The sequence below is a fragment of the Macaca mulatta genome, chromosome 4 (genome assembly GCF_049350105.2).
Source record: "Macaca mulatta isolate MMU2019108-1 chromosome 4, T2T-MMU8v2.0, whole genome shotgun sequence".
Taxonomy (NCBI): domain Eukaryota; kingdom Metazoa; phylum Chordata; class Mammalia; order Primates; family Cercopithecidae; genus Macaca; species Macaca mulatta.
In genome coordinates, this window is record NC_133409.1 from 36,629,686 (window position 1) to 36,654,762 (window position 25,077).

Consider the following 25,077-nt stretch of genomic DNA (forward strand, 5'->3'; position numbering starts at 1 on the left):
AAAAATGTAATAAGTATAAAAACTCAAGAAGGCTTTTTAAAAATACTTCCTCCCCAATCATTATCCCATACTTAACGCTAATTTTTAAAAGAATCTTGAAAACAAGATGAAGAGAATCTTGTTTTAAGTGACAAGTTAACATTATGCCTATACTAAATATCAAACTGCTATTAATGAGCAGAAGTAGGAACAAACCCGGATCTTAGGATCCTGTCCAGGGCACATTCCATAACTCCTATATCACAAAGACAAGATTTGGAACCAGAAAACAGTCATCATCCAACGTGCATCAGCCTTTCAGCAACAGGTTTGTCTTAAAGCTCCAAATAAAATACCATTCTGTTTACAAATAAACAACAAATCTTACTGCATGAACCAGAATACATACCTTTTCAGGACAACATTTAGAAGGGCATTCCCAACCTCTTTGCCTGAAACTGCCAAGGCCATGAGCTCCACACAAGTAACATGGAGAGCGTGGGCAGCTGGGTTGGGAAACTCATTGAATCTCCAGTCACAGTTTGGAAAGGGACCAGGAGATTTGCCAGCCATAGGTACACACAGTTAGGGCAATAACAACTGGAATATCTCATCTGATTATCAATTTATCTGATTATGAGCTGCCAAGAAGTGATTTATCTACACTTAGAGAGATTAAGAGGCAAATACAAACCAAATGCAAATGAGTTTGACATGATTGAAATGTATTAAGAGCAACCATGTGATTAACCACAGGCATAAATGGTTGGTCTTACAGGTGGGTTCTTATAAATATGACATAATAGGCACAGATGCAACCAAGATATACCTAGGTTTCATAAGCCTATTTCTTTTAATAGTTATACGACATTAATATGAAAATTATTTTATAATGAGTCATTCTGTTGCTTCAGAAAATAAATTCCTTTGTGTAGGAAAATAAGTCATGCTCATTTATGTAGAATTTCTCTACCTAGTAACATAGTGGTATGGTTATAGACATTAAGTATAGAGTGCTAATAACTGAAAACATAAAATCAAAATGAAGAAATAAACATACAAGTATATTTTCACTAAAATATACCTTTTCCATAAAGAAAAATTTATCATTTATTATAACAAAAACATTAATTTTTTTAAAGTAACAAGATCCTACGTTCCCCAGCAGCACACAGATGCATGTGCTACGAAACACAGTATTTAAGAATAAGATTTTTTCTTTGAAACGAATCTCCATAAAGTCTATTTTCAAATATAATTTTTTTTTACCACTTATCCTCAAGTTCTAAAATAAAAATTTTAATAGAATTTCAGCCTATCTGGCATGATGCTGCAAATTTAAGATTTCAAACCTTTACAGAGATGAAAATGGAAGTGATCTTAAAAAAATTAAAACCTTGAAATATATAAAAAATTACTTTAAAAAGCAAAAATATGTTCTCATAAATCAAAATACCATTATTTCTGGAGAATCTGTAAAATCACAATAAAAAGGATATTATCGACTAGTCTGCCAATCAATCTGCAATAGTAGGTGTCATCTGGAACCCAAGGATTTTCCTCTCGTGCATTCATAGCGCACTTCAGGTAAGTGTCACTTAGACACCAGCCCTGCGGTCGATTATCCTTGAGAGAGCCAATGATCGCATGGACGAGTTTTCGCTTGAGAAATGCGCGGTCTCTCAGGTGCATTTCATAATAGTGCAGAGTATTATACAGATAAGTCACTGGACGATCTGCCAAGAAAAAAACATACCACCACAATGTTTAACTGGTTACTAACAACTGTGAAAAACTGACTAACTGCTTTCCAGATAACTGGAAAACAGCTCAGAAGATTATGACACAACTTCACATGCTGGGCAATTGTATACTATGAATATTTTAATCTGAGGATAAGCAGAAGGCTCAGAATGCTTCTAGTAATATACAGTTGTATTTGTATCTGTTTTTATTTAAGTGGAAGCAATTCCATTTCTGAAAATTTATCCTGCATAAATTTTAATCCCTTGACATACAACAAGGGATGTCACTGCAGCCCTGTTTACACTAGCAAAAGATGAAAAATCGCCTAAAAGGTCAAAAACAGGGGACTGATAAAGTAAATTATGGCATGTATGAGGTAGCTCTTTACGTACTAATACAAATGACCAACGCTAATACATGATAAAGTTGAAACAAACAGGGTACAGAATAATATGTGTAATATATTTTACTTGTGTTAAAAACAAACAAACCAAAAAACCATCCAGGATATCTAAGAGGGGATGGCAAGAGACTGGTAACATTGGCTGCCTCCTAAAGAAAGAAACTGGCTAGCTGGAGGCCAGGATGGGACTAATTACCTTTCACTGTATACTCTTCCCCACCAAGTGTGTATATTACCTAATCCAAAAGAAAAATGTTTTTAAAAGAATGCTCACTTGAACTTTATGCCTATTCCATCGGGTTAACACACAATTCATACTTCTGCTTTGAGGGAAGGTATCTTAGATTAAAGATGAAGCAGGACTGCCCGCCAGACACTTTGTTCCCACAGTGGCTGCTCCAGGACCTTCACATTTCCGTCACTGACCCTGCCACTCTCCAGTTACTATGCTTACAATTTTAGAGTTGTCTTTTTCTTTCAATATTCTCCTTATAATCAGCCAATCAAGTCCTGTTCCGTCTTTTGTGACCATTTGTCCCTTTTCTGTCATTTTCAATGCAACCATTGTTGCTTAGATACTAATCACACAACTGAGCTTTTTGACATGTCCTTGAAATGGCTTCCTCCTAAGATTGCTGCCAACTATAACTGGATGTAGCTTTCTGAAATACTGTTTCCTATGCCATGATCATACTCAATAACTTCCAGTTGATTATTATCTGCAATTATAAAATCAGCCTAGAATTCAAGGTGACCTAAGTTAGGTACAATCTGTCTTTCCAACCTTATTTCTAGAACTCTCTGGTAAGAATTTTCAATTCAACCCAACATAGCAATTCTTCTTCAAATATACCTTATTTTATCTCCTCCATGATTTCCCCCAAATGATCCCTTCTGCCTCATATGCTGTCTTTTCCCTGATACTGCTACACAGTTCAAATCCTACCCATCCAAGAAGGCTGCCAAGATCTGTTTAGTTTATAGTAACATCACCCTGTTCTGAACTCACACTTTTGTTTGCATTTTTATGTTGTATATTTTATACTTCATGGCACCCTCCACAGTACTTATCCTCAAAACACTTCAATTTAAAAAAATTAAAATAAAACCTTTAGAGCCACTATTACCATCTGGTCCTGCCCAGCCCACTTTTGATAATGGAGGTATTAGATGAAATTAAAATTTGAAAAAGCTCACCATGAAATTTATATAAGCCTCCTAGGTGATCCAGTAGAGTCTCCAATGATTTGGATACTGGAAGCAACTCTAAAAATCTGTGGATTACTATATCAAATACTGGAAGGAATCGAAGACACACATTCCCAAAATAGATGGGCAGATAAGGAGACTGGATCTGTACAGGAGGATCCACCTGTTCCGCAAGGCCCTCAAAATACAACTTCTCTGGATATTTCTGTGGAATTGAGAAGATGATAAATGGTTAGAGCATTTTTTAAAAAATTCTCTTAAAAGAGCTAAACGTGAAAACATTTAGATTTTTTTTACAAGGAAACATTTTAAATTATACCTCATTACACTTAACTTCTTTTTATACAAGTACTTATGTCCACTAAACTGCAGTTTCAATTTATTCTCAATGTTACAGATATTCTCAAACCTTGAAGAAGTTTAGAGAGCTAACCTACTTCTATATAGAGCAGAGAAAAAACATTAGAACCAGAGAGAAAACGGCCAAATCAGTTCATCAAATGCTCAAGTATGGTTTTATAAAAGTATTATTTTAAATACTAATTAGAACTAGTACCTTGTGATAACTCATGTGCTTGGTGTGCCAGTCATTCTGTAACCAGTGCTCTGGGGAATTTTCCTTCACAAAGTCACTTACTCGATTTCGAAAATCGTTTGGTTTGAGTAACAGCAACTGAATTATGAAATAACAAACCTGGGCTTCATTTCCTTCATGACTACGCATGGCCTTTGAAGAACAACAGAAAAATTATATGAAAATGTTCAATCTGTGCGAAACCATGAGGGCCATTTGAAAGCCTAAATTTTAACAAAGTAAAATCTCACCACCATAATTTCCTTAGACGTCTAGTCTATCCCAAACCAACTGTTCAGTATTCCCCAAACATACATGACCTTTCTTGCCTATTTTGGTTTACTATTCCTTCTGCCTGGGATGTCCATCTTTATTTTTAAAAATTTAATCTGTCTTTCACATCTATCACCTAAGCAGATAAGATTTCTCACTGTTTCCTGGAAATATTTTTTCTGCACCTCCACCTTATCCTGTTATCTTATTGATTTATAGACTTACATTATTTCCCCTAAAATATAATAACTACTTTTATATCTATGCTCCACAGCTAAGGGGTTAACGTTAAACTATGCCACTCCAAATATCACCACCATACAATTTTTTTCAACGTGGCATTTTCCAGCCGACTTCAGCGTCTTTTTAAAAAATCTACCGGAAGGCTAGGCGCGGTGGCTCACGCCTGTAATCCCAGCACTTTGGGAGGCCGAGGCGGGCAGATCATGAGGTCAGGAGATTGAGACCATCATCGCTAACATGGTGAAACCCCATCTCTACTAAAAATGCAAAAAAGTAGCCAGGCATGGTGGTGGGCGCCTGTAGTCCCAGCTACTTGGGAGGCTGAGGCAAGATAACTATGTGAACCTGGGAGGCAGAGTTTGCAGTGAGCTGAGATCACGCAGCCTGGGTGACAGAGCAAGACTCTGTCTCAAAAAAAAAAAAAAAAAAAAGAAAAAAGAAATCTACCAGAAATAGACATCAAAGTCAAGAGAGAGAGAGAAAAAAAAAAACATTTGGGGAATGTTTGCTACCAAAGTGTACAGAAATGGTTATATTAGCACTCTGTAAAGAAACACAGTGACTTACTGCTACTACCTGCCTCTAGTGGGAGTTTTGGAGAATCAACTCAGGGTCTAATAGCTCATATTTTTAGAGTATCACAAGGCTAGGACCACATCTATTTTATTTACTTCTATACCTTCTATACATAGAACACAGTTGATATTCAATATGTACTTATTAAATGAATGAATAAGGAAATTGGGGCCGGAAGCAGTGGCTCATGTCTGTAATCTCAGCACTTTGGGAAGCTGAGGAGGGAGGATTGCTTCAGCCCAGGAGTTCGAGACCAGCCTGGGCAACATGGAGAAACTCCATCTCTACAAAAAAGTTAAAAAGAAAAAAAAATTCGGTGGGTATGGTGGCATATGCCTGTAGTCCCAGCTACTCAGGAGCCTGAGGCGGGAGGAGATTGCTTGAGCCCAGGAGATTGAGGCTGCAGTGAGCCATGATCACGCCACTGCACTGGGTGACAGAGTGAGACTCTGTCTCAAGAAACAAAAAACAAAACAAAAAGAAAGAAATTGGAAAATTTGTAGTTCTTTAGGGAAGTGACAGCAATGCTTGATATAGTATAAATTCATTAAATGCTTCAAAGCAATATAGAGCAGATTGGCATAAGATATATTAGTCATACATCTTGATCTAAAAGAGAATAAGCTTAGAAACATATATTTATTCTTACCAGGCAGAGAATTAATCTGTCCAGTGTAACAATGTTATACTTCCATACCATGTCATTAAGAATTTCAATGCATTTATTGAGTTGCTGACCCCCTGCTGATGTAGAAAACTCATATACCAGAAAATCTGCAAATGTCCTCACATGGGCTACCAAGGCCCTGGCTCCAATTCTCTCTAATACTCTGGAAGGCAGAGAGTAAAACATAAACTCCATTGTTGTATGGATACAACAATTTGCCAAATGGAATGCAAATTAGGTTTTTGACTTACCTATAGCCAATTTGATTAATATGATCTGTTTCCAAGAGCATTTTCCAGAGAAGACAAAGAAAGAGAGGAGGGGAGCCCTGCATAGAGAAGTGGGTAATAATGTCGTTTTCATTGCTCATTGACTTCCACTTCCTATACTCCTCCTCCACATTTTTTTTCAGATTAAAACGGCTTTCCTGAGGCACATTATTTTGTTTGAAGAACGCCTAAAAAGAGGATCAGAAGTTTATTTCATTGGTTATAGTAGAAAGAGCACTGGATATGCAGTTAATAAACCAGCTCTAGGCTTGATTCTGACATTAATAAACTTTAGGTGACCTTGAGCAATTGAGCAATTAAGGCCTGAATTTCTGTATCTGGAAAATACATAAGCTTAACTAGATTATCTCCAAGATTCCTTTTCCTAGATTTCCTAAACTGAAATTATAAGCAAGCCTGAATTTAAAGCTTCTTCAATCATCTGTTGATACTTCCACCAGTCTTAAAGAGAAAAAAAAGAATGAAATGTCTCCACCCTTTGGCTACATATGTTAGTGTCTCTAAGGAAAATCCACTGCACTAGCCCAGTGATTCTCAGAGTGTGGTCCCAACACCAGCAGTATCAGCATCATCTGGTCTTACAAGAAATGCAAAATTCTCAGACCTTATCCCAGATTTACTGAATCAGAAGCTCCGTGGCTGGGGCGCCAGCCATCTATAGCTTAGCAAGCCCTCCAGGTGATTTGGTAAATTTGAAAAACAAATGCTCTAGCCCTAACAGGAGTTACGAAAAATGGACGTTCATCATGCCTAACATTTTTTCTGAAAAGGAGAAGACAGATGAGGTTTGCCTTTCTCCCTACTAGAAAAGCCAGGTTTATAGTTTTTCTGGGAGTAAAAAAAAAATTCAGTGAAGTGTCATATATGTGCACTCTGTGAAGTTCTATTACATTATACTTCTCCCCATTTCAGTTCTATGAGAGAGAAAAAATTTTCAGGTACTATGTTAATTTTCATGAGATTCTGAAACCATTAACTATTTTTTTCTCTTTTTCAAATTTTTTCACTTTTTTTTCCTCTTCCTACTCTTCCTTCCCTTAAAACTGTTACCTAAGGTGAAACCACAAAAATTAAACTTTTAGAAACATGCCCAGTCCCAGAGTAGGACACAGAACAACTTGAGAGATTTTGGAAGTAACGACAATTTTTTTTTTTTTTTCCCTAGAGATAGGGTCTGGCTCTGTCACCCAGGATGTGCTGCAGTGGTGTGACCATAGTACCCTGTAACCTTAAATTCCTGGGCTCAAGTCATCCCCCTTGCCTCAGCCTCTCAAGCAGTTAGGACTAGAGGCATGTGCTACCATGCCCAGACCCTAAATAATTTTTAAAATAAATAAAAGCTAATTTTATTCAGATGTCACCAAGACTCACTCTAGAACACCACTGTGAATGGGAAGAAGGATTTCATGTGTATTCAATAAGTAATTCAAGACAAAATTACCTGTAGTGGGCCTGGAAAACAGCTCAGGGTGTGTGAAGCCCAATTATGAGGAGTGAAACTCATGATGGTCTGAAGTATGTCTTTACACCAAGTTCCCTGAATTGAATCAGAGCCTGTAAAAAAATCTAAACATAAACAAATAGATGTAATCCAGATATAAGTGATTATGTCCACAACTCATAAAAGATTATGGCAAAAATAATAATTAAGTACACTGAGAATTTCACTGTAGTGCATTCATTGCTTAACTAGTTATATCCAGCTTAGAACCTAAATTTGCTTAGTTTCTGAGTGATCTGGATGATCACATTAGAAAATATGAGAACAATTTATGAAAAGATGACAAAAGACATTTGGAATCTCTTTTTTGAAGTTACAGAGTACCAGTGATAATGGTACAGGTCCACCACTACTGTTCATTTATTTTGACACTGATTTAGTAGTACTTTATTTGGCCAAGGGAACAGAATAAAGAAAGATGTCTTTTTTGGAGAGTGAAATAATTACATAATGCATGTATAAATCTCAGAATTGAAGAGGGTTCTTTACATAAAACAACATAATTTACATAAACGTATTTGAGGTTGCTAAAATCAGTAACTATCTCTTTAAAACATCAGTTCTAAAGTGTGGTCTTCAGACCTCTGAGGGATTCCCCAGTAGCCCTTCAAAGATTCAGTGAGGTCAAATAATAATAAAAAGATATCACTGGCTTTTTTACTAGATATGAGCACTGATGGTGCAAAAGCAATGGTGGTAAAACTGCTGGTCCTAAGCACAAATCAAACAGTGGTGCCAAACTAGATGAAAAGGCTTTGTATTCTCCACCACATGCACTCAGTAAAAGAAAAGTGCCAGTGTCAATCTCGACACTTATTTTTAATATCATATTTAACAAAATGGGAAGCATATGCCTAGTGTTCCAAAGTTTGATGGGTGTCTTGAGGAAAAACACTTGTGTGACTGACTACTGAGTTAAATCAGCTGCATTTTTTTTTTTTGAATTCCAATTTTACTTGAAAGAATGTCTGACAGAAAACTATAGTTAGCTAGACTTAAGTATTTAGCAGACATTTTCTTGAAAATTAACAAAATGAGCTTGTCACTTCAAGGAAAACAAATGATAGTAACTTTTACTAATGATAAAATTTGACCTTTTAAGTAAAAATGGAAATTTTGGAAAACATGTATCTACCACCATGACATGACAGCATTCTAAAACTTAGATTTTTCTAATAAACTTTGCAGTGATATTAACAAATGTAATTTTCTGATACTGTATGATAAAATGTCAACATTTGCTAGATCTACGTAACTCAGTGAACCAATATTTTCAAAATGAATAACTCATGAAGTTACAAAACATGCACGGATTTAAAAATCCACTAAATGTACAAAACAGATGTTCAGATTACAATGTAACAAAGTACGTGAAGTTCACTGATAGGGTTTTGGATTCCACATTGCAACTAACTTTTTTTTTTTTTTTTTTGAGACGGAGTCTCGCTCTGTCGCCCAGGCTGGAGTGCAGTGGCGCGATCTCGGCTCACTGCAAGCTCCGCCTCCCGGGTTCACGCCATTCTCCTGCCTCAGCCTCCCGAGTAGCTGGGACTACAGGCGCCCACAACCGCGCCCGGCTAATTTTTTGTATTTTTAGTAGAGACGGGGTTTCACCGTGGTCTCGATCTCCTGACCTTGTGATCTGCCCGTCTTGGCCTCCCAAAGTGCTGGGATTACAGGCGTGAGCCACCAAGCCCGCGCAACTAACTTTTAAGCAACTATCATTTTTCCATGTGATGTCAAAGAACATTCACAACGATCTGAAAAGGCTATTAAAATACTCCTCTCTTTCTAACCTCATCTGTGTGAGGCCACATTTTTTACTCACTTCAACTAAAACTTCAATGGATTAAATGTCTAAGCAGATGAGAATTCAAACTATGTCTTCCTTTACATCGGGTATTAGAGAAGCAAAAATGTAAAACAATGGTATCTCTTCTCACTAAAGTTTTGCTTTACAAAATATACTTTTTTCCATAACATCATATGCTAACATGTAATGTTTATTACTATTTAAAAACAAATTAATAAATATTTTTAAACTTTATTTTACTAATAGAATAAATATCCATAGATATAATCCATATAAACAGAAACTCTTTGGGAATTTCAATTTTAAGAGTGTAAAGCAGTCTTGAGACCAAAAAGCTTAAAGAATTACTACTTTAAAATTATGGAAGATAACTGAAAACTGATGCTCAACCCAGTTATTAATAGAATGATGTTACACAAAAGAGCTTCCATAAATGAATGAAATAGTGAAGATATCAAAACAACTGGCTTTTTTTGAACAAATGAAAAGTATCTTTTTAGTATGTTATACCCATAGTAATTAGTAGAATCACGGCACACTTTAATTCATCTGTTTTTGTTTGTTTGTAGTCACATAGTCACCGTACCTGTAACATGAGTTGCTCTAGCCAAGGTCAATATCAAGGCTCGGTTCAGTTCTTCAGATTCTGCTGAGAGCACTGTTTTGGGATCACTAAGGAAGCGTGTAAACTGCGGTTGTACCTCTGAGCTACCTAATGCTGTTATAAGCCTGAGAGCAGTGCTCTCGACACTGAAAAGTGGGAGAAAAAAAAGAAATGTAAAAAAATTTCAGAATTATAGAATTAAATCTAATTCTAAGGTTAATTACACTGGAAAAACATGCAATCTATATGACTATCCCTTCTTTAATTAAAAAAACACTTGTGTGTGAGAATAAATGTTGCTTAATTTGTTTAAAAAACCTAATGTGTCCAATTTTATAGTGAAAATCTTGACATTTTTACACATTTGAAAAAGATGACTTGTCGCCTATAGGACTAAAAAATTTCACCTGGAGATACTGCATTTCAAAAATTATATTTTTCTATCTAAAATATATTTTAATTTAAAGCAAAATCAATGTGACATGATACTTTAACCATAATCTGAAGTATACTTAAAAACAGCATTCTAAAGGGCTAAGTTACAACATAATAATAAATACCCTGAAAGTACTAATTCTCAGTCCAAAGATCCTGAAGCAAGAACTCAACTATCTTAATCAGTTTCTATTTAAAAAGCTGGACTCTGCTCCTATAATGGAAACAAAATACTTTAGAAGCAGAGAAGTTTTATGACAGATGAATTAAAAAAAAAAAAAAAAAACCTATAAGGCAAAGGATTAAGAACCTCATCTCCAAGAAAGTTTCTAGTAAATCTTAAGGAAAGATGGCCTTCAATGAGCTCACCAAAGATGGAGCTGGTTCTGGTTTGTTTGTGCAACTGCAGCCAAAGTATGAAGATGACTCAGGAGCTGAACTCGGTAATGAGGCTGAATATGATGCATCCGGTAGCTAAACATCTCAAGGAGTGTATGTAAGATCCCCCATGCATGTGATTTGAAAACAGTTGGCAAAAGCTGACCTGGAGGAAAAAGACAATTTAAGGTACCAATTAGTAAAGGCTATGCATTAAAAGATAGTTGAAGAAAGTCACATTGAGTGAATCAAATAAAGATTTGATTGCGAAAATACACACGCACACACATATATATTCTCCACATTTTCTTATTTTCTACTTTAACAGTAAGGAAAAATTCAGATCCTAACTATAATATCAATTATTTTTTCCTGGGACTTGGCAAGTGATAATCATGTTTATCTGGAAAAACAAAATGAGACAAGATACGAAAAAGCATTAATCTTCTCAATTCTGGTATCTTTTATTTTTAGACAGTTAATGTTCCATACCTTTTGAAGTATGAGGTTCACTTTTTAATACAAAAAACTGTATTTTTACACCTGCCCTTGTTTCCTCCTACCCCCGAGAAAGTTTTATTCAACAATCAGTTATCTAGGAAGACTTACTATGGTTAAAATTAAAACTATGCTGTATTCATGAAAAGCTGGAATTATGATGAATCAGAAAAACACTTCTATATTAGAAAGTATCTATTATTTTAGAACTACATAATAAATAACAGACATTATAATGTATTTTCTGCAATCTAAGAGAATTCCTTCTTTACTGCCAGTCAGCCTTTTGTATGCACTGGAGGACAGCATTACTGCCTCAGGCAGAATCCATTTGCATGAGGACAGGGACCATGTCTATCCTGCTCACCACATCCCAGGCACCTAGCACATTAACCTTTTCTTACCACTTTACCTAAAAATGCAACAAACCCCCCCTCCCACCCTCAAACTTCCTATTCCTTTTTGCTTTATTTTTCTCTATAACATGTATCACCTGACATATTATATATTTCATTTATTTAACGTCCCCCTCCATAAGCTCCATCATGGTGGTGACTTGTTCTCTGCTGTGTCCCCGGAACTAGAAAAGTACCTTTAGAGTTAATGAATGGATTAATAGTTATAAACACCAGAAAGTCCTGTCTTACTGATAAATCCTTTGATGCCCAAAGACTCTATTTCCATATAGACCAATAAACGACTGTAAGTTTCCACTAGGGCTGGAGCCAAGGCCACACTGGACTTTGCATGAGCAAGTTTTATCACCCTGGTTGCAATGCTGTGAATAAGGCTGAGGAGAAAAAAAGGGAAGAAAATAAAAATCCATATTTTTGACATAAACATAGGCGCTACTCTACTTAGAAGTAACTTAGTATAATTTGAACTTAAATGATTCAAATGAAGTTGATTCATTTAATGTGTCTAAATTGTGCAGGACACTTGGTAAGGATGCACTGCACAACCTGAGACTCATTCCGATTTCCATGGTGCTTTCAATATGCACACGGATCCCCCTGCTCATGGGAAAACAAACTTTGGGTTCAACTTATAAGAGCAAGCTTGAGAGATTTTGGTTACTCCAATGATGCATCAAAATACATTTGGGAAATTAAATAACTTCTGTCACAGATTTACTTTAACACATCATAGCTAAGACCCAAATGTTAGGTTCTAATGAGGCTTTGCTCAAATCTGTTATACATGCAAGTGAAGCACATGTGTAATTCTATCACAATGGTTACCACTTGAAAAAGAGCATAGCTCTACCAGAACTGATGCTCCACTTGGAGGCCCACAGACAAATTCTCTTAGGCCTATACGGTGGTTGTTTTAAATTTGAGCCAATACTTAAAGGCTGAAAGACTAGTAATAAAAAATCTGGATTTCTAGCCCTTCTCAAAAACGTTGGAAGCTCTAGCTACACTAGTCCTCCTTCTTACTATCTACAAAAAACGAAAAAAAAAAAAGTGCAAAAAATTTTTATAATGCTTATCTCTCATGGAGAGATTATGACAATTACTTTCTTTGGGTTTGTTTATCCTAGAATTCCTATAATAAAAAATATTTACTTTTGTAATAAAATAAAGCTATTTTTTTCCCTAAATGTACCTGACTATGAAAAATTACACACATAAAACCATGAAATAAAGGTTTATACTATACTCGTATCAATTCCCTGACATGGAATCAAATTAATAAAAAGAACATACCTCATTTTGGCATGAACTGTCAGTGAATCCAGGAGGTTCATGGGTAAGGGGGTAATAGATCCTGAAGCCATACAGTTTGTTCCAGGGAGAGGTATCCTCATAATTCCATTTCCATAAATAGTTTCTACCAGAGCTCCCATGGGTAATGTAAAACATTCTGAATTTGTAGAGTATGCATTACACAATAGAGCAATCTTATAGTCATTCATCTGTAAACTTTTATTTCTCAGACTCTGCTGCAGGAACCTAAAAATTCATGTTCCATTAAAAAGAAAAAACGAAAATTACTTCCATAATGTTAATTTGTATTTTTTTAAAAGTTCAATTTTATGCAATTATTTATTAATGCTATCTTTGTTCCTATACGTATTCGAGTTTCTGTGTGAAACGTATAGTGGGAATACACATAGAAGTTGAGGTAGTGTTTCAGAAGAAAAATAATTTTAAATAAACAATTAATGGGTATCTGTTAAGTATGCACTACATATACAGCCACCATATTAGGCTAAGTTTCAGAGACCGAAGAAATAACTCACAAGTCTGTGAACCAGGTTTCTACTTATTATCTGTCTGTATAAACACAACAATGTCTTCATTACAGATATCACTTTGAAAAGGTGGTTAAGGGGTATCTCATAAAATGAAAACCAAATGAAATATCAAGTCTGACTCCCCTGCCATATCCTATGAAGAGATGTGACAGTCTTTTTCAGAAGTTCTAGGTGGGAAGTTAGGCTATTCCTAGCACCCTTGACTACAATACAATACAATACTATCTAAGAATGGTATCTTCTTTGAGTCATCACAACTTTGGAAGAGATATTAAGGGGCATGCCAGCCAGATCAGCTCAATCATTCCTGGCAGCCCACAGATGAATATCTCAGTCAGCTCATGCTCAAGTTCCAAGCACTTGAGAAATTCTGAAACATTTTTACATTTATGAAACTTGATATGCTTTCATTATATTAATAACTTTATAACATATTCAACTGAAGATCAGCCTTGAAAAATTTTTTGTAAAAATCTATACATAAAAGCAAGACTAATCTTGTAGCTGTTTCCTGATATAGGTGCTGGTCAGATTCTCTTGCTATGACATGTACCTCAAGTATTTGCCCTTACCTATAGTGGGTATGGGGAGATTTTCAAATTTCACACAAACACCGAGACCAATATTAGTCTACAATTCGCTATTAATTAAACAAGAAAAATAAGTATCAAGCAACAAATAATTACTCATGGTGAAGTCTTAAGGAATGAGGTATTGGAATCTGTAGCTTGGAGTTGTCATTTTGAGCTTTTCTATTGAGATGAATCCAAATACAAGTCATTGCAAAGGCATGGGTTGACTGGGGTTTGTTAATATCAGGAACTGGAATATACTGAAAAATAACAATTTGAAAAATAACACAATAGAAGAAAGAGAAGAATTAAATAATTATGTGTATTTTAGTAATCAATTTCTAACATAACTCTTTTTAGCATATCATATCTTACTTTAGCCCCGATAATTCAATAATACAAATCAGAAGGTCTAACAGCCATAAAATTTTGAAATTATTACAAGGTGCTTTACTTGGTATATGTTTTTACTTAAAGTAACACAAATTCAGAGGTGCTTTGTCAAGCTTTTCCTACTATCGCAGAGCATTCTCAAATAAAAATAATTTTTTTTTACTTTTTAAAAATTAAAACGCATCATCATGAAATCATACTAAATGTGATAAATGTAACTAAAAACAAGACTTTCTAAAAGTCTCATAATAATTTTTAAGAACATATAAAAATCTAAGAAATATGCAACCTAAACGATTATCATTAAACATATTGACTATTAATGGGTAAAATGATATGGGTGTCTGGGATTTGCTTGAAAATTGCCCAACTTTAACAAAAAAGATAAGGAGGACAAAGACAAAACAAGAGTATTTCTTGATGATGGGTATAATATGGTGGGGTTACAGCTAGTGCATGGTGGGGTTACTGTAACCCCACCACGTTATATCCATCATCAAGAAATACTCTTGTTTCATCTTAAAATTTTCTGGGCAGATCACCTAAGGTCAGGAGTTCAAGACCAGCCTGGCCAACACAGCGAAACCCTGTTTCTACTAAAAATACAAAAATTAATTGGACATGGTGGCATGCGCCTGTAATCCCAGCTACTCGGGAGGTTGAGGCAGGAGAATTACTTGAACCCAGGAGGTGGAGGTTGCAGTGAGCCGAGATCACGCCACTGCATGCCAGCCTGGGTGCAAGAGTGAAACTCCGTCTCAACAACAACAACAATTCATAATAAAGTACTTCTAGAAAATGGCAATCATCAAAATACATTACATTTTACTCAAATATCTTACATGATAAAACACCCAGGGGACATACTGAGGCTCAACTGCCAAAGAAAAAATAGCTATTAATAGAGACTGTTATCTGGCCATTCAATGATGTATATAGATTAAAACAGTTTTCATCATTTCTAAAACTGCAGACCTACCTAGAATGTAGAGAAAGAGCCTGCTACACCTAATACTCAATTGTGATTTAGCATAAACTTTAGAAATACACAAAATCACACTAAAGTCCTTAAACATAAATTAGACATAATTTACTCATCACACTGTTATGAATAGTTACTCAGTGAAGCTTACTTCTTTTTCTGGGTATAGCAAGTCGAAGAGCTTCATCACGGGGAGAAAATCAGCTAGTGCATTTTTCTGAATACTTCCAGAAATGAATTGCAGGAGAACCCACATAAGATGATCTCTGCCTTTAATCAGTCCTCGCCCTGCTAACTATAAAAGATGTTTAAATATACATGTATACGCTGCTACTTAAAGAGATGAATACAGGAAGTTTCTTTTTTGTTGTTGTTGTTGTTGTTGTTGTTTTAAGGAGACACCCTGGTTCTTGCTCTCAGCAAGTCAGCATCTAACTTTGGCACTTAGTAATTACTTAGTCTGGATTCAAGACACACCATGCAAAACCTGCTAAATTATTTTAGTATTATATGTATGCTTATTTCTCCTCCTTATATCTCCTTATATCTCCTCCTGCTCCCCAAAACAACTATGCATATAAAAAATGCAGTTTTAGAACATAGTCAAGTTGATCATGTGTGCATGAGAATCAAGTTTAATATGGGATAATTCTTATTTAAAAAATCTCATCAAAACCTGGGGAATACTCTATCATACCAAAAGGATTTTTTTTTAAATTTGAAATGATCATGGACTGGTTATCATAAAATGCTTCCTGGTTTACTGTACATTTTGTTTCTTATTTATTTATTTATATCTTTTTAGAATAAGGATAGAGATGGGGTCTTCCCATGTTGCCCAGGCTGGTCTCCAACTCCTGAACTTAAGCGATCCACTGGCCTCCGCCTCCCAAAGTGCTGGGATTACAGGAGTGAGCCACCCTGCTCGTCCCCGGCCGGTTTTCTGTACATTAAACAGAAACTAATGGTGGTTTCTGGGAGAAGGTGGTTAAAAGGATTTTAACAATACTTACGAAAAATTTTCCCCAAGATAATCCATGCTGTGGAGATGTTATATAAAACAACATTTATTTTATTCCCATTCAATATGTCTAAAATTTTTGACAAAAAATGACTTTTCCCACAAACTTAAGTCTTCCACTTGTCTCCCTTTTTCGGATTCATCATCCTCCCTTCTATTCATTCCCAGAGTAGGAACCACTGAGCAAGCCTAGACTCCTGCTACTCCCTCTATTCACTGTCAGTCACCTAGTTCTATTCCACTTCAGTATCCCCCATCTCTGGCTCCTCCTTTCTGCCCTGGTTTAGGCCTTTAGCACCTAGCCCACTGCAGTATCTCTCACTGATTTCCTTGCCTCTGTCCATCGCTACACCACCTACTTTCTCCATGTGGACATTAGCATTTTTCCAACTTGCATATGATGATGCCATTCTCCTCTGCATTGCCTCCAAAACAAAATCTAAACTCCTTAGAACAGGCACATGGCCATTTAAAGTTCTCTATGTCTGCTCTTGCTTTCCCGCCTTCCTTATCTCACCAACCGTTTCCCCTTTATATTTTTATTTCCAGTTCTCACACATCTCTATCCCTTTCTAAATGATGGTCTTATAGGTAGGAAACACTTTTCTTTTTCTCTTAGCAAGTTTCTATTTGCCCTTCAGGTGTTAGCTTAAAGATCTCTTTGATACAGCCACCCCTGATATCTCTGATAGAGACTATTCCTTTTGTTTTTTGTTTTTTTTTGACATGGAGTCTTGCTGTGTCGCCAAGGCTGGAGTGCAGTGGTGTGATCTCGGCTCACTGCAACCTTAGGGACTATTCCCTTCTATTTGTATTGCAGGGAAATGTGCTTTCATTATAATAACTATTAAGATATAATCATACTGTTTGTGTGTTGTGTGTATATATAAAATATCTCCTCCTTTAGTGAGGTGCTTCTTGAGGATATTACAGTGTCTTTTCATCTTGTATCCGCTGGTGCCTGCACTGGGAATACATAGGATGAATGAGTGAATCCTGTTTTTACAGTGACAAGAAAGTAAAAAGTTAAGAAACTATAAAAGCAGTGAACAGGACAGAAATTAGGGCTCAGAACTTCTGCAGGTTCTAAAATCACTAGGGAATGCCCATAGCAGTCTAAAATCCAGTAATCAACAGGTGAAGTCACTCCGACCAAAAGATTTAGTACATACCTTCTGATGAAGAGAAAGCACCATATGTGGAAAACTTGCAAACTGGAAAAGCACAAAGAAAATGAGCTGACTTGAGAGATGTTGCCACAGGAGTTGGCTTGTTCCCCCATCGTCAAACTTCTCCTCGGTCTCAGATCGCTCCATGGCATAAACAACCAGATCCACCAACTGGTCCTCCAGCACAGGGCAGCGCTGCTTGTGCTGTAGGGCAGAGATTAAATACAGTATTCCAAAAGCCTCTCGGTTAGTTTCAGAAGTTACCAGTTAATGAGCATTAATTGTAACAAGAGGCTGAGAAGCATGGAATGAAGTTGAACTTAAGAAGTTAAGGTTAGATTTAGTCTATTAAAGCTGCATCATGTTCTATTATCATACAGGATACGTTTCAAGAAAAAATTTTCTTAGTTTTCCTACAAAACAGACTTTCCATTAACTTTTGACTTCCACTATGGACATTATTCTTTCAATTTGACAAAGGGCAATGCATCGTAGAAAATTCTGTTATTTATCCTTTGGAAAAAGATAACATTTTAAAGGGCATATGAAACAGGGATAGCAGTATTAATTTTGCAATCTAAGTCAAAAGATGAAAACTCTGGATTTACGGGGAGCAAATATTGTGACAGAACAAATAAAGCAGGTATGTGAATCTCTTTATTTTAAAGTAACCCCTATAAGTTTACACTAACTTTATATACAGAGGTATATCTAAATAGCTACCAAATTATTCATCATCTGTTTTCAATGTGTGGTATTGGTCCAGACACTGAAATGGAAATTTCTTCCACAAGGGGAAAAAAATTGATCTCTGCTCTTCCTTCTTGGAAGCCAAACATAATGCAGCTTTAATTTTAAATTAGACCACTTTAAAATCTAAAACAAGAAAAATAATTCAGTTTAAACACTAAAAATGAGAATGCAGCTTCCCTTTCTAGAGGCAAAAAGATCTGTGCTTTTAAAAGTGATTTAAAAAATATACTTTTACCAAAAGAAATATATTAAGCCATGTTTAAGCCATTTTCATATTTCCTTTATAAATATGTTATATGACTTAGTAGCAGGCAGTTGGAAGCCCTTCTAGTGAATACAATTACTAATACAGATCTTTCCCCCTAAACTTTAGGTGTGATTATCAGTCTTTTGCCATGAAAAAGGGATATGATTTTTTCAAATTTAGGGAAAAAATGCAAAATGGGGACAAATTTGGAAATAAACAAGACATAATGAATAGCATCCCCTCTTTTGCATGCTCTTTGCCAGCTCCAAACTTGTAAAGCTCCAATATAGCTGCAGTTTCTTAAAGCATGCAAATAAAACAAACATCTATCCAAATGATAAGCATCAATGGTTGTTTCATATTTTTTCCAAAAACACAATGCCATGACCACAGTTCAACCACATTACAGGTTTACAAATAGCAATATTAACACCACCAGTTGAGACTACAATACTTTTCCTCCAAATGTAATTATCATTATGAAGCAGAGCAAAGTGCAACAGACAACACTACAGACTATTTCTTAAATCAGCATGCAAAACTACTGTGTACAGGGCTTGAAATTCACTAGTTCTGCCAACCACCAACAACCTAAGAAATGTGTCAGACAACACAAATTTAGAGTGAGATCATTCAAAGTATACAGAGTCAGAAAAAATTGTGAAAAGAAGTAAAGCCAGGATTTCCAGTAGGAATTTTTCACTAGTGATAGGAATTTGCTTCCAGTTTGGAAACTGACCAATTTGTCATCTATTTCTCCATCCATAATGGTCTTCCATCAATCTGCTTTAGGAAAAAAGAGCAAACTAAATAAAATTGGTTTTTAGCACCTGAGTCATTTTGGAGTTTCCCTTTTTAGTATTAGCTATTTAAGAAAAAAACTGGATTTTCACCTACATATTTTTAGGTATGTAGTGACTGTCATACAGTTAATGATTTTAAAAGGGAAGCAAAAATATTACGATTTTGACAAAGCAAGAACTAGGAAATTTACAGTTAAAGCTGATGTTCTTTCAACACGTGCCATGACCCTTAACTTTTCTGTCAAAAATTCAGTCAGTCAGGAATCTCTACGGTACCTAATGCTCCAGTACCTGAATATAGCAGAAGAGCTCTCAGGATTAACTATAAATTTCCCAGGTGGTTTTAGTTAAAGCCAAGGATATTTCTCAAATCAAGTTTAAAGACAGCTTAAATATGTTGCTTTATCTGCAAATTTTGGTAATATCAAAAAAAAAAAAAATCTGAGCTACGAAATGATCTGTACTGCTACTTCAGAATAATAAACTGCTTTAGTTTTCAATTATTTAAAGACAGGCACATTAAAATTAAGACTCTCTACTACATAGCAGATGGTTTTACAAAGTGGAACAACCATTTGTAAAGCAGTTTCAGAATCTATGAATAAAAGTTAACTGTCAATCACTAGGCTAAGATTATTTCATAAGCCAATGGATGTTATGCCTGTAACTGTTCACATCTTGTTTTGTGAAAGCTTTGGTGAATTTAAGTCTTCAAAACACTGACATATAAAGTTAAATTTGTTAGTGTACATCATAACTATATGCCTACTTAGTTAAAACCTGTTTTAAGACTATTTAAATTCAATATTTTAACAATTCTATTTCTACCTAGTAGCCCAAACTATACTGAAACTTCATTTAAAATTTTCAGCTTTGATAAAAGCTAAAAATCAGGCAAATGACATTAATAGAAACATTAATATTAACCCTTGACCTATGCCCGATTCCTTCCCAGCACTATTTCAAATGGCAAATGATAGCACTTTTCAGTCTTAGCATCTCATATCCTATATTGAATAGTACTGGACACTTTTCATGTACAGTTCTCATAATGCTTTTGCAGCAAAATTTTAACATACTGTACTTAGGTGAGCTTAAATTAATTTTAAATTATTTCAGTGATGTAAATCAATTTTAAAATAATATCTATTCAGGCGAAGTTGGGAACAAAAATTCCTTTCAATGTCATTTTCTCTTTCAAAATCATATTCACTGCTTTAACCGAGAAAGTTACCAATAATCAGAATAATTTCAAAGAGAAACTTACTGATTAACATAAGATCAAATGAATGATGAATACTTCACTGTCTCATAGTAGCCAAGGTTGATACACCATCATGTAAGAGCCTGAGGAGTGTATCTGTTTTACAGTGCTTTTATTTGGCAGAAAGAATACAAACTTGTGTAAGCACATAAAAAACAAGACTTTTCCACTGTGAGTTGAAGTCTAACGCTCCATCTTGCCGGTCACGGAACTGGGCTATTTATGACTTGCTGAATGTAACCAATAATAGCATAAAATACAACCCAATTCCTACTGGAAAATGTAATGTGAACAGCTCTTAAGGTTTCAAAAGCTATGAGTAAATTATCACATTGCTAGAGAAAGGACAAGAAAGTATAGTGTAGGATGCAGTTCTGTAATGATAAAAGATGTAATACGATGATTTGGTTATCTTTAATCATATGCTTCTTATCCTGTGTGTTCTCGTTTTCTAGTCTACTTTCCAGTAGGTAAAAATATCATGTCAACTGAGCATATTATCTTCTATCTACACAACTCTTAACTAAAGAGTTTTCTATGAAAACGATTACTGATGAATTGTGAATTTTTGACAATGTTTACACTACAGTGGTACCAATACTAATAATGTTCTGTCAGCATTTCCATTATAAACTTTATTTTTTATGGATTTATGTCTTAGTCATAAACTTTTTAGGTTGAAACTTGTTATCAAAATGATCAGATCAGAAATACACTCAATTGTTTCGTCAATTTCTAGTTTGACAAGAGCTGCCCGCCCCCAAAAGAAAAAAGCTTAGGATAGCTAAGGATATCTGGGGGAAGGTATTTGCAGCTCAAATGACCATGGGTACATTTATCCACCAAACTGTAAAAAAATTGAGTCAAGTATGACTTAAGGTTCACTGTAAAAATGACTTTTAAAACATAGCATGAAGCATTCTTTCAAAGTTAACTGAATACTTACCTCTAATTCAATGAAAGTTGATCAGAATTAATGACTTGGTATTTAAGATGTTAAATTGACAGATTATATGAGGTAACTGTCAGATACTCTAGTGTGAAGCAGTTTCAGTTTCACATGTACAAAAGCTTGTCCAAACAAGGAAACTTGGCAAATTTTTCAGAAGAAAAACTTAAAATAATAAAAGAGATACTGCTACTAGGGTGAGGTTTGGCATGCAAAGTTTCAACACTGAGCAAGTTTTATGGCCAAGCTATATGTCCTTAAAAATAGGGCTTTATAAATGGAAGCACTGGCACAACCTTCACTATAGTATTGCAAACAGTAACGCTATTTTATATAACCTAGACAAGAACGTCTTTTTAAAATCAAAAAGCTGGTCTATTTTAATATGTTGGGCTCAAAAATTTTTAACAAAAATAATTGGAACCACTATTTTGTTTAAAATATCAAAGGTGAAAAGTCCTGGAACAGACTTGGGACTGTATAAGAGTTTGATTTATAAAGTCTGGCCATAGTGTTTTTCTCCCACCGCAGGTGAGCGTCAGTTGAGAGGAGCTCACTCTAGGAGGAAGGCACTTTTGGCAAAGACTGACAAAGAAGGGTGTTTGTCAAGCAGGTGTGGGGTCACCTAAGAGTCTGACATTTCTTAGTCAATCCCCATGTTTCCAAAAAAGCCTTTCCTGTATAAAGTTTACCACTCCAACTTTTAAAAGCAGCATCTCTCTGTTAAAAGTGCCTTTTTTCTCTTTTTTATGTTGTTTTTGTTTTTGTTTTAAGGCAAAGCAACGTAAGTATTTCTGTTGTTGTTATTTTTCTTTATTTGTTTTAGTAGTCTGGAAAGATAAAGGCCACCATAAATCTTTCCATCTCTGAAAATTCCACCAGGCTAGCTTTAGCCCTAAAGTAGGAAAAAGTAAATGGAGTGGGAAGGAAAAATAAATCATCAAAAAGTGACAGGCTTCACTGAGTGCCAGGTGTTGTCTCTTTGTTACCAAAAAAAAAAAAAAAAAAAAAAAGAAAAAAGAAAAAAAAAGAATATTAAAAAAAACAAACACCAAAAAAACAAAAACAAAAACAATCCACCAAAAATAACTCTCATATCCCAAGAAGAAATGATTTTTTAGTGGCCTTGGTCTCAGCATGGTCCTGCCAATTTCAAGCCCCGACCATACACGTATTCTCTAAATGGAATCAGTGGCTACAAAGCGGCCAGCGTATCGTTAGTCACAATACAACAGTAAGGTTGTGAACATACCTGAGCAATGTTCAAGGTCTAGAGCATTGGAGGATGGGCAGGACAAGACAGGACAGAACAAAAATAAAGGAAGAAAAAAAGAAAAGACAAAACAGTGACTATGAGGCCAGCCTCAAGGAACCCAGAGTCAGCACAAACCCTCCCACATGTTAAACCACCAAAAACAAGCAAACACACACCAAAAAAAAAAAAAAAAAAAAAAAAAAAAAAAAGTCAGCAAGAAGGCCACGCTGAAGATACCAAGGGTTATATAAAAACAGACACCCAAACAACAAAAAAAAGTCAAAAATTATGGTTAAGTCATGTGTAGGTTTCTCTGGCAAAAGGTATACTTGAAACTGGCCTTATAGAAAAAAAAGCAATGCAAAATAAACCAACTTTAAAAATTTTTCTTTTTAGATTTAAACATTCTTAAAGTAATATATAAATGGTAGGAATAATACATTGTTTAAAAAACTATGTATATTTTTGAAAGTCACTAAGTAGTTTTTAACTGTTTTGCTCAGTTAGCTATAGCAAAGAAAAGAGAAAAGAATAGTGCAGATTCTATGCAGAATTTACTAGGTTTCCAGCATAGTACAGTACCTGCTTATTTAAACCTAGCATATTGCAGACCATATCCCTGGAATAAGGCTGCTCCAATACATATCTCAACAAAGCAGTCTGTGGTTCAAAGAGATCCTTTAAAGAAAATAAGAAAATCATTGCTTCAAGATCAATGTCAACATTAATCCAAATTATTAGAAATGAGATTTTAAAATCCTCTAAAGGCACTCGTTACCTTCACAGAGTAGGCAGTATCTAGTGGGAAAAAAATCATAGGATTTTAGTGCTTACAGGTCATCTGTTCCCACCCCTCATTTGCCTCATTTGACACCTGAGATGAAGCGGTTTGCCCCAAGGTCATACAGAGGGTAACAATAAAGATAACACTAGAACCAGACCTTCCAATCCCCCTTCCCCAGTGTACTTTCCACTATACTTTCCCTGAAAACGCAGAAGGTTTAAATTTTTTAAATTTTAGCATCTCACTAATGTCAATTTATATAGATTTTGTCCTAGGTGATCATGTTTCTTAGACATAAAGAAGCATCATTAATAATATCTTTGCTTCCTTTCTGTTAAAACTTAACAAGTCAGTTTTCTAGAAGGCTTTCTAGGCATGTAAGTATACAATTTCTGATAGTCAAATTCAGTTTATAATAAATAGTACTAGGCCGGGCATAGTGGCTCATGCCTGTAATCCCAGCACTTTGGGAGGCCAAGTTGGGAAGATCTCTTGAGCCCATGAGTTTGAGGCCAGCCTGGGCAATATGGCAAAACCTCATCTCTACAAAAAATACAAAAAACTAGCCAGGCATGATGGCATATGCCTGTAGCCTCAGCCACTCAGGAGGCTGAGGTGGGGAAGGTCACCTGAGTCCCAAAGGTCGAGGGTGTGGTGAGCTGTGATCACGCCACTATACTCCAGCCTGGGTGACAGAGTGAGAGCCTGACTTAAGAAACAAATAATCAAACAAAAAATAATACTAGAAAATGACATTAAAAACAAAATCTTTTTCAGAGCTTTCCAAATGACAGGCTGAATGTTTATTCAATGTCTTGAATATAGACCAATCAATTCCCTATTTTCCTAATAAGATTCAAAAAACAGCTTTTTAGCTTAAAGCATATCAACTTTTTGAGAAGTAGATGAAACAGCGATAAGCCTATTTATATTTGTTAATTTTGCCTGCCCATACTTAAAAGATATTAATTTAAAAATATGAATTTATGTTTATTAAATAGATTAATTTAGAAGGATTTCATTCTAGTTTATTTTAACTCTTCCATGATGCTAGATGGTTTCTAAGTCATCTAATGGCTTTCTAGAGCACATCGTTTTCATTTCTATGTTGCTGGGGACATAACATTTTGATAGAGTTAATGAAAGTTTTTCTTCTTACAAACCTCAAGCACTGCTTGCATAAGGTTAGCTGGATGTTTTTAAATGTCTCCTTAGGTGGATGGACAGATAGAAAGAAAAAAAAAATCACTTTATATACCTATTTTTAAGATAATCTTTAAAAGACTATGCTATTGTAACTATGATGTAAAAACCTTAGAAACAGTTATGGCATTAAATTTCTTTTTTTTTTTTTCTTTTAAATTCATTTCTATCAGCCTGTAATCCCTCTCTATTCACCCCATCTACCGGAATGTCTTTGTTTACTGTTTCTTTCT

General features: G+C 35.3%; 1 protein-coding gene across 4 annotated transcripts in view; it reads right to left on the bottom strand.

Moving 5' to 3' along the window:
• The window catches only part of MED23 (mediator complex subunit 23), a 47,428-nt gene that overhangs the window by 6,419 nt on the left and 15,932 nt on the right, over positions 1-25,077 (bottom strand). For 2 of the 4 annotated variants that reach the window (XM_015137309.3, XM_015137310.3), the window contains exons 10-25: positions 23,440-23,535; positions 22,855-22,872; positions 17,590-17,790; positions 15,548-15,691; positions 14,136-14,281; positions 12,899-13,144; positions 11,837-11,979; positions 10,683-10,857; positions 9,861-10,024; positions 7,402-7,526; positions 5,922-6,127; positions 5,653-5,833; positions 3,894-4,064; positions 3,326-3,542; positions 1,479-1,715; positions 389-554 (exon numbers count right to left, since the gene is read on the bottom strand). In XM_015137309.3, the coding sequence (XP_014992795.1) occupies positions 389-554; positions 1,479-1,715; positions 3,326-3,542; positions 3,894-4,064; positions 5,653-5,833; positions 5,922-6,127; positions 7,402-7,526; positions 9,861-10,024; positions 10,683-10,857; positions 11,837-11,979; positions 12,899-13,144; positions 14,136-14,281; positions 15,548-15,691; positions 17,590-17,790; positions 22,855-22,872; positions 23,440-23,535 (2,636 nt within the window). 4 annotated transcript variants of the gene reach the window in all.